Raw genomic sequence first — 11,069 nt, 5'->3', positions numbered from 1 at the left:
GATCAATTGATGATGTCAAGCAAACCCAGGAGAGGGTTCAAGAAGCTTTCCCAGTTCAAAAAGAAAAGTGTGGATAGCCTAGCTTTAAACTGTAGTGAGAGCTTCATTAATGCAAGCTAGTTTACAAATCCACCATTCTTGTAAGAACATTTGATCAAATTGTTGTGAAACAGTTTCAAGATTAATTTCAAAGCTGCACCAGGTTTTTAAGAGTTGAAACCCCAGACTGTCTTTCTCAGTAAGTGTGTGTGCGTGTGTGTGTGTGTGTGGGGGGGGGGGGGGGGGGGGGGGGGTTCTTGTTCTGTGTGAAAACGAAGCAGTACAAGTAATAATGCTGCAGGATTTCGTAATTGTATCCTTCTCAGCAGCAGCCCTGCAGGTGCTCTCCGTGTCCAAAATGTGCGTAAGCCAGGTCCTAAGTCAACTTAAAGTTGCGCACATTTTTCTGCTAAGTTTTCTTTGATAAATCCCAAATTTTACGTGTAAAGTTGCTTACGCAGTTTTCTGGCCCCGTTTTGTGTGTAAGCAAGCTTGATAAATGAGGCCCCAGGATCTGAAGACCGTGAGAAAAGGTTTTCCCCAGAGACATGAGAATCAGCTACAGCTTTTATTATTGTACCATGAGGCAAAATTTGCAGTTTCCAGCAAAACTAACACAGCAAAAGTGATGAGAGAACAATTAACAAAAAAAAGTCATTTTTCTTTTTACTCACATAACTGGCATTGATGGTTTAAAGCAGTCAGGTTTGAAGGAATCTCTGGAACAAGTTTGCCCAGCTGTAGCCATGTTATGCATTTTGCGTGGGAGGTTGTTAATGTTGTATCCAAAACAAGACCATGGCCGGAGAAGAACCAGATGTGGACACTGGCAGTTAGTTGAGGAGATCCTCCAAGCTCGTACAGTGGGAACTACATGACGTCAGCACCAGATGGTTCTCTCATTAGCATCCACCCTACAAACTTGTAGAACAACAGTCTCCGCTGAGGACACAAAAGCTACTGAATTCTCTGTGGGGCTTAATGAAATGTTGAAAATTCTGCCAAATGAACTGGAACTGTCCAATTTTTCTATCCAAAATGTGAAACCCTGCTCACAGGGCTAATGTGTTTAAAATACAGCAGAAAATCTTATTTAGATCATGCATTTCCTAAACAAATCATTTTCTTTTGATTCCTTCTGCAGTCTGTTCGGGATGAACTGAATGAACTCCAGGATAAGTGGGGGGCAGGAACACAACTTGGCACATTTGCCTGTTGTTCCATTTTAGTTTGATCCATGTGTTTGGATGTCTGCAGTGTCCTGGTTTGGCCTTTCTGTATCAAATGACCAACGGTGAAGTAAAGTATTAACAGCACATGCTGTGGTTTCACAGGCCTGACACGAGAAGGAAAAAAAAAAGCTTCAGACTAAAGGAAAGTCTTTAGATTAAAAGCAAGAAACAGACATTTGCTGAGTGAGATTCTAGTCTTGGTGATAACAAAAGTCTTTGTGTTAAAAATCAGCATAGCTGCAGAGGTCAGGCATTAATTAGTTCCTCCAAGATTTTTAGACTTTTATCTGACTGTGGCTGCTTGTCAAAAAGTTGCAATGTTTTCAAGTTTTATTTTTTCTTACGAGCCAAGGACAAATAACTTTCTGAAAATGGCTGCTCTTTGTAGCCTTTTCAAAACAAGCACAGGATTTAAGATCTAAAGTACCAACAGCAAATGTGTTCCATTGCTTTCATAAACCCCAAATGTGATTGATCACATTTGAATAAATGTTTTGGCTACTGGTCAAAATTACACATCAAAACAAAATGTCGAGCATTAGAATTTGCATTAATATTTTGCAGAGACTGATAAGATTAAATGACTTCCTTTCTAAAAATGAAACATTTAAAAACTATTTATTTTTAGCAAACTGCATCTAAGAGAATAATTAGAGAATTTTTTCGGCCGTAGAGCAAATATGTTTATTAAGCACTTTTATTATACATCAGAAAAGTCCGCTTCATATAATACAGAAATTACTTTAAAATGAAAGTTGAATGTACACAGTAAGCCATTTACAATCCAATCACTGACGGTCAAATCAAAATTCAGACAAGATGGCATTGAGACGAACGAGATAACAGGACTATACAGAATGTTCCCCACTTCTTTCAGTCCTGCCCTACATCTTTCTGTCAAACCTTCTTGGCAAACATCTGATCTACTGTGGTACTGAAGAGCTGAGAGTTTCCACTAGGCTTTATTAATGTTTGTGCATGCGATAGGTTCCCCCGAATCCTAGTTCTTGGCAAGAATACATCACTGTTAACATGATAAGCCTGAAAAAAATGACAGTCTGTAAATGCTAACGCAGCTCCACTCAGTTCATGAGAAACAGATGTTCGAGTTCCCCCAGTGTCACAGCAGAACTCCTCCCCGCAACGTCCCTCAGGATGTAAAGTCCTGTTTAGCTGATACTCTGTTGCTTGGAGGGAGGGGGCAGCAAACAGGATGCTGTTTCAACTTTGGCTTCACTCTGCATTAAAAAAAATATCACTAACAACTAGGAGTTGTCTTCATGGCTAAACCCTTTTAATGTCATGCCCCTGAAAAATCCAGCAGAAGGAACATAGAATGAATCATGTGACTATTAACAAACAGAAATGGGGTTTGTTTGCTGCTCTGCAGTACATTACACACACAATTCTGCAAAGAAAATGTAAAAAGCTGCATTTAGCACCAAACGTCTGAGATGGTACACAATGGTTACTTAAATATTTCTGAACGTCTACACACAAAAACATCACACACAACACAAAAATGTAAAAGTCCCATAGGGACAAAATGAACCGTTGTTTTACATGATCAATTAACTTCCCTCTTTCGTAATATTTGTAACAAACAAATGCAGAAAGCAACAGAAATGAAACACCTGCAGGCATCTGAACACAGCACCATGACAGAATGTAATGCAACACAAAAAGGCAACAAAAGTGGCTTTTTTCCCCCAAAAAATGAATATGCTTTTTATATTTGTGAAATAAACTGCCAAAGCTACTAACATATAAACACAATGCAGGTTTAGCACACTGATTGAAGTTAAACACAGATTTGGGGTCTCTAGAAAGGCAAACTACTAGTTTAAAATTTCACTTTGACATCAGTTACTGTTTGTCTGGTTTGTGACAATGCATCCACCGGTACATTGCTGTCAGTGTGAAAAAAAGTCAAATAATAATAGACACATTGGTACAATTAAAACAGATGATGAAAGATGCATGTCTGTCGGTTTCTTCTCTTAAAAGTGCATACACTGTTTATTAAATAGCATTGCATTAAATTAAAAATGATACTTTGCATGAAAATGTGAAAAAGGCTGTAACAGATGTAGGCACAAAGTATCAGTTCACATATGCTTCAGGCAGCAATCAACAATCTTCTCTAGCTATTGTTTTATGGTCTCCCACAGAAAATAAAATAAATCTTGAACTGTTATGCAGATGACAACAGTTGCTTTGGCACATTCTCTCCAACGTCTGCATGACGGGTGGCATTGAGGACATCTGAAACCACAAAAGAATGATTTGGGTTATTATTTTGTTCATGAGCAAAAGGACTGCCAATTTAAAATGGGGTAAATTGAATGAAGTTCTAGGTGGTTTTAGTCTCTGTACTAGCAACAGTAAATTAACAGAAATGTGTGCCGTCACTATGTTCCTAATGTCAAATTTCTACTTTTACTTCACACAAACAAGACCAGAGAGTCTCTTACCAGCTATAATGGGGTCTCTTTTTTGTAGTTAAAACCTGTGTCTGATCCTTCAATTTGCAGTTTCAGGGCTTGTTTAAGGCTTAGCTCTGTTTCCCCAATGGGGTAGTTCTCTAGAACGTCCTGGTGGCCCCTGTTTTGCACAGTTCGAGGAACTGATACCCTACCCAAGAAAACCTGGTTACCCTGTAGATGATAGTTGGGGTTGGTCATGATACCATTTCTTTTCTTCTCTGAGCAGCTCTGCTGTTGGATAAAAAGTTGGTCCTGGCACTGCCCTCGTTCCTGATGAACTGAACCACCGATCATGATCTTACAGTGAGGATCTTTCACAGCAATGTTAGCCACCGACTTGTCGAAGGACATTCTCTTGTCAAACTGAGTCATCTCATACTCCAGAACTTGACCTTGAGGTGATACACTGTTGTTCACTTTCTTCTTGTCCCCTGGAGTACCTTTGCTATTTGATGTTCCATTTCCTGCTTTAGTTCCTTTTGCTGATTTCAGGCCAGATTTCAGCTGAGACCAGTCAAAGTCACTGGATGGAGATGATGGCTGCTGACTAACAGATTTTGTTGTTGACGAAGGGGACACAATAGACTGTCTGCTTCTGCTGCGAGGCAGTGAGTGCTGTTGAATTTGTTCTGTAAATGTCATCCCGTGAAAACTATCAATTGGCACAGTCTGCGCTGTAGCAGTAGACGACGTGGTTCTTAAGGAGGAGTTCTTCGAACTCTTGAGGGAATTATTTGACTGAGAGGATTTCTGTCTATCCACAGTGGAATCGGGGGACTCAGATGGTGAACTGAAAGCATGGACGGGCCCATTGGGAAGACACCCAGATGATTGCACATCTCCAGCTCCAGTGCTGCCAGAACTACTTGATTTGATGGTGAGGGACTGCATTTTGCCTGTGACTGCCAAAGGTGTTTTGTCATCCATGGTATGCACTGGAGAAGGGTTGCAGCCATTTAGAGTTGTTGCTCCATATTTTTCCAGGAGTTTGAGAATCATTGAATGGCCTCCTTTAGCCGCCACCCTCATTGCTGTACGTCCAAACTGATCAGCGTGGTTGGGGTCAGCCCCATTTTCCAGAAGTATTTGCACAACATCAATGTGACCCTCCTGAGCTGCTATGCCCAGTGCTGTTGCTCCCTGGTTGCATGTATGATCTACGTGTGACCCATTCTCAATCAAAAACTGTACGGCTTTAGTATGGCCTTGCCATGCTGCTGACTGGAGAGCAGATCTCTTCTCATTGTCACAGGCATTCACATCAGCATGATGGTTGATAAGCAGTCTCACTATTTCAACATGCCCTTGCCAGCAGGACACATGGAGGGCTGTTCTGCCCTCAATGTCACAAGCTTCCACATTTGCACCATTTTCAAGGAAATACTCTGTCATGGCCAGTTGGTTTTCAAGTGCCAGTATGTAAAGTGTTGGGCGTCCATCTGCATCTTTGTAATCTATATCACCGCCGTGGCTCAGAAGCAATTCAACAATGTCCCTGTGACCCTCTAGTGCAGCAACCCTGAGAGCATTGCGACCATCATATCCCTTCTGGTCAATGCAAGACTTGTTTTCCAGAAGAATTTGCACACAATCATAATGCCCCTCTTGTGCGGCTAATATCAGAGGTATTCTGCCATCGTTATCAACCTCTGAGCAACGAGCACCTTGTTCAATGAGTGCATCACAAACTTGGCGATGGCCCTCAAATGATGCCATGTGTAGTGGAGTCCAGCCTGCATCATCTCTGTGATTCTCATCCAGACCTCTGTCCAACAGAGTTCTGACCACCTCTACATTTCCTTGAGCAGATGCAATGCTCAATACAGTCCTTCCCTCACTGTCGATGCTATCAACTGCAGCTCCCCAGAAAAGCAATGTGTTTACAACAGATGCATGGCCCATTGATGCAGCTGCTAGAAGAGGGGTACGCCCATTGTTGTCCGTGTGGTCAACATCAGCTCCACCTTCTAAAAGCAGATCAACCACATCTACGTGTCCTTCATAGCCAGCCACAAGGAGAGGCGTCATGCAGTCTTTGTCACAGTGGTCCACCTCTGCTCCCCTGTCAATGAGAAGGCTCACAACTGATGCATGACCTTTACTCGCAGGAATACAGAGAGCAGCCACTGAAAGAGCAGTCCTCCCATCAACATCTTCATGATTGACCTCAGCTCCATGGTCCAGAAGGTGCTCAACAATTTCTCTGTGCCCCATGTATGCTGCAGCGATAAGAGCAGTTCTTCCTTCATTGTCTGCTTTGTTGACTTCAGCCCCATGCTGCAAAAGGTTTAACACTATGTCTTCATGGCCTCCCCAAGCAGCAGCTCTCAAAGCTGTTCTACCATCAGCATCAGCACAGTCCACTTTAGCCCCAGCATAAAGCAAAGCAGACACAACCTCTGAATGTCCACCCCAAGCTGCTGAGCGAAGAGCGGTCCACCCATCGTGATCTGTATGGTTTATGTTGGCCTCACATCCGATAACGCAGTTGACAACCTTGGTGTGGCCCTGCCTTGCAGCAAGAGTAAGTGCTGTTTGTCCATGGTTGTCTTCCAGCTCCATGTTTGCACCTCTGGATATAAGCAGATTAACTACATCAAGGTTTCCACTGTATGCAGCATTGGCCAGCAGAGTTCTCCCACTAGAGTCAAACTGATTCACTGAGGCGCCATTGTCAAGCAACGTTCGTATCGAGTCTTCTCTTTCCAGGGCCTGTTGTACAATACACGAAGCATGATCATCCTCATTGTTAACATGAGCACCAGCTTTGACCAGGAGCTGCAGAACCTCCTGTTCTTTTGGTATGGAAGTGCTCAGAGAGTCTTTGGTGGGAGTTCCATTCCAAACCATCCACAGAGCAAGATTAGATGGCTCAATATGCAGACTGGAATTAACAAGATGCAGTGCAAATTCCTGCACTTCTAGAGGTTTCAGCTGCTTTGCTCTGCAGGTGTAACTCATTGCCAACATTCGGTGTCCCTCTGCTGCATTGCATAAGTACTTCTGAGTGCAATGTTTAACATCCAGCAACCACTCTGCAAAACTGTAGTGAAAAAGGATTTTAGTACTCCCAAGTCCATCCACCAACAACTTGGACAGAATGTCCATCTTTTTCTGAAACTCCTCCATAGTCAGAGTCATGTTTTTGGTCCAGACTGCATGGTACAATTCCTTGATTGTGAGTGGTCTGCACGTTGCCAGGATTACATTAAGAATGGGTTGAACTTTGGCAAACTGTTTTCGGACAAACAGTCTCTGACAGAGCCAAAGATAGAGGCCATTAAGAGTGCCTGGGATGTCACGGATCTCACGAAGCATGATGAAGTTCTCCACCACACCATCCAGAACTCGCTCCAAGTAGAGGAAACATCCACTGCTTTTAATGTGAAGCTGATTTAGCATCTCAGCGGTCTCCTTGGTGAGATGCTGCCTCAAGGCCTCCTCCTGATCCAGCCGGTGAAGGATGTACTGTTGAACATCTTTGACAATGTAGGCCTTGCGCAGATCATCAAGGCTGATTTTACGGAATCCTGAAAAACAAACAAAACAAAAAAAAGATCACAAACAGGCAAACTAAATAAATATTTTGGCCAGTATAACTTTAACAATGACAACTACTTGAAAAACCCAATTAATAATGAGTACGTTTATCCCATTTAGCCCTAATCAGAACTTAGTTTTACACTGAATACATACCTCTGGTAAATTAAAGGAAAACTTTTATTTTTCAAGGCATAAAATGTTCAACAATGAACCATGTTGTTAAAGACAAAACCCTTTCATAGTAATTGAGAGCATATCCTCTTGTGTCCTGGAAGCAGAAACACTCAGCAAATGTTTGTTAGCAGCTTTCCTCATAAGGTCCAGGGGAACAAAATTGTACAAAACATGCCTCTGAAACCTTATAACAACAAAGATCTTTAGGAACCAACTGTAAAAAAAAAACTTTGCCAAATGGGCTTTATAAACAACTTTAGTGGAATTCCTCTCCAGGACATGGGAAAACTGGTCCATAATGGTCTCGGCTAATGGGCACTTCACGTAAAAGCAACATGTTCATAGTCTGTTCAGCCTGCAGCATGAAAGCAATAGGAAACATTCCTTTTATTTACAGTTCTCATGGTTGTCAGGGTCACTGGGACAGGAAAGAGGATATCATTAGGGGGTCTCTGAATTGTTGACATTGATTTTCTTCTGACAAATAATAACAATAATAAATAAAGAAAATATATTTTCTTGGGGAAATTAATTTAAGTTTTGCATGAAGCTGCAAATAAAAATGAGCATTTTAATCTTTGCAGTGTCACTGACCTTGCTAAACCCAACCAAACCTTGGAAATCTGAAGGCTTTGAGTTGAAAACAAATCTGAAGGTCATTAAAGTTGAGACTCTACTGTGTTTGACTGCATTTTTAGGAGCAGATTTGCCTGAGCCGCCTGTAACCACACACCTGCAGGTCTGATAATTTTGAGTTAAACAACAGTTCCCAAACACACACTGGCAGTTTGGTAAACAGATACTGGTAAACTGTAGGAGGACAGAGGTTTCTTTATCACCAGCTTCTGGGTTTGTTCAAGATAAACACCCCACAACACCCTCCAACATCACCTCACAATATTCCCTTTTTTCTTTGTTCTCAAGTGACATTTACAGCTGTGAAAAACAAAACAAATGCATACAACATTCACAAATCAAATAAATCAAATATGCAATTGTGAATTTTGATGTCAAGTGAGATAATTAAACAAAAAAAAACTCTTATTTCAAGGGATTGGAGATTTGATTTGACTATGTTAAATCCATTAGCTTCATATTTCATAAAGTTTATGACTCAAAAGATTAAAGAATAGACTGTTTTTTAAAAGGAATTAAATGGATTATTTTTATGTAAGAATCATCAGTCAACAGGTTATTAGTAGGGATCCCACGAGATTTCTCCCACATATTTTTCAAACAAACTGGGTTACATTGTTTAGTATCTCAGCAGCTTTATATGGCTAAATACTTAAATGTATGCTGTGATAAGTTGACCTGCCATTTTAATGGGATTCCTTTCTAAAATAGAGGAAAATGGCTCCACAATGGCCTCAGCTAACGGGGATACAATTAAACATCCATTAAGTTAAAACTATTTGTTTATAATCTGCTCTCCCTGCAGCAGGAAAGCAAATACAGCATTTTTTACATTCTTCTGTTTAAAGTTCCCATGAATCTCAGGGTTACAGTGGCAAGAAGACTGGGATATTTGAGCAAGTTGTTACACACTACAAGACAATGAATCAATACATTTTTGTTCACTTGTTTATGAGGGGGAAAAAAAAGAACAACAACTAAAAACTGGAGCTAAAGACTCACTCTGAACATGTTTCTACCACATCTAGTTAAAAAAGTTTGAATTCATTTTTGTAGTTACATTTCTTTTCTCAAACACATTTTAACCTCTAGATTTCCAATAACAATTAAAACAACAACACAATATTAAACTAAACACTTATCTTCCAGTTTCATCAAGACAAACATTTTTATCTATTTAGTAGTACAAAAAACAACTGTGCAAAAGGTTGTCAATAGTACAACTATGATGTACTTCTGGCCAACATAAAACCACATACATGTTAAAGACATCAACCCAATGAACTCGACCTACATCGAGTCCATCAGTGAGTTTCCAAACTACCTTCAACCCTCTTCTCTGCAGCTCAGTGGCCTCCTGTGCTTATTCCTGCTTCAGTTCACATTGGACTCTGCAGGCTTCATAAACTACAACAAGTGGTTATATGTAGGTAAACGCATTTAAAGTACTTCTGTGAATGTTTGATTGCTATGCCCTTTTACACGGTCTTATATTTTTAAGGACTAAGATGGATATTTGTGAATCTTATGCTTTGGTTTGGTTTATTTAAAAAGACAGATAAGCAATCATAAGCCACACCCATCCATCATCCATCCATTGTCTGAACCCACTTGTCCATGTAGGGTCGCGGGGGGGCTGGTGCCTATCTCCAGCAGTCAATGGGCAATCAGGCGGGGTACACCCTGGACAGAGTGCCAGTCCATCGCAGGGCAACACAGAGACACGCGGGACAAATAATCATGCACACACGCACTCACACCTAGGGACAATTTAGACAGACCAATTAACCTAACAGTCATGTTTTTGGACTTGGGGAGGAAGCCGGAGTACCCGGACAGAACCCACGCATGCACAGGGAGAACATGCAAACTCCATGCAGAAAATTCCCAGGCCAGGAAGCGAACCCAGGACCTTCTAGCTGCAAGACAACAGCTCTAACCACTGAACTACTGCGCAGCCTCATAAGCCATACATAATCCTAAAGTGCATTCCTGTTCACTGTGTACTCTTTGACTCAGACTTCAGTCACACAAGATCACGTTTCAACCTATGATGTTATCATCAGAAGGTTTCTCACTCTTTCCTCTAACCTGTCTCCTCCTGTAGCCTTTTGTTTCCTTTTTAATGCAAAAACATGCTAGAATCCTTCTCTTTTTGGCTGTTTTCATCCATTTTTCAGACCAATGTACAATAAAAAGAGCTGAAGCTAACACAGAAAGGCAGACACTCATTTGGAACTCTAGTTTTTGCTGACAGACAACTGTCGGATTGTTGTTGTGACCCTTCTTGCATGGGTATAACATTCACTGATGACAGATCCTCTGGCTTTATATAGACAAGACCCTTTTTTGGACATTCTGTTTGCTCAGAACAGTGAAGACGCCATCAAAGCAAAACCACAGGGTACACGACTTCAGGGGGTCTGGGCTTCCTACCTTGTCAGTTCCTTCAGAAAGTTTATTGTGGCTTCTGGCGCATTAAGATGTCAGATATGTGAGCAGAGAAAGAGAGAGGTGAAATGAAAAGAGGAGCAGAAAGCAAAATGTTGGTTAAACAATGGTGTGACCAATAAGCTAACTAAAGCATGATGAAGTCAACAGCTATTTAGCAGTTTATTCTTAAGGCCATCAAATTAAATGAACAAACGGATGTATGAACTGGTTCATTTGGAGGGTCATTGTAGTTTTGTTAATATAATGTGTGTATATGTGTATGATGTGAAGAACACTGGAGTATTTACCAAGAGCTCCACAGAAATAAAGGCTGTTTCTTAATAGGAGCATCATAGATTTTTGTGTTATTTATTTATTTATTTATTTATTTATTGAGAATTAGAGTTGATGATTACTTTAGAGATATAATTCCCTCCATTGTTCTACGTAAGTAACAAAAAATCCTCAGAGTTGCTTTACTTTTTGTATTCAATGCTTCAGATTTGTTTTGATAGTAAATGAAAAC

The 11,069-nt window shown here is 40.8% G+C and overlaps 1 protein-coding gene across 1 annotated transcript in view; it reads right to left on the bottom strand.

Annotated features, from left to right (window-relative positions):
• Positions 1-1,929: 1,929 nt before the first annotated feature.
• The window catches only part of ankrd50 (ankyrin repeat domain 50), a 48,054-nt gene continuing 38,914 nt past the window's right edge, over positions 1,930-11,069 (bottom strand). Inside the window, exons 4-5 of the mRNA XM_015951555.3 lie at positions 3,746-7,287; positions 1,930-3,536 (exon numbers count right to left, since the gene is read on the bottom strand). Coding sequence (XP_015807041.3) covers positions 3,749-7,287 — 3,539 coding nt within the window. The 3' untranslated portion in view covers positions 1,930-3,536; positions 3,746-3,748. The remainder of the gene's footprint in view (positions 3,537-3,745; positions 7,288-11,069) is intronic.

This window comes from Nothobranchius furzeri, chromosome 1 (genome assembly GCF_043380555.1).
Source record: "Nothobranchius furzeri strain GRZ-AD chromosome 1, NfurGRZ-RIMD1, whole genome shotgun sequence".
Classification (NCBI taxonomy): Eukaryota; Metazoa; Chordata; class Actinopteri; order Cyprinodontiformes; family Nothobranchiidae; genus Nothobranchius; species Nothobranchius furzeri.
This window is presented reverse-complemented; position numbering and strand designations above follow the sequence as displayed.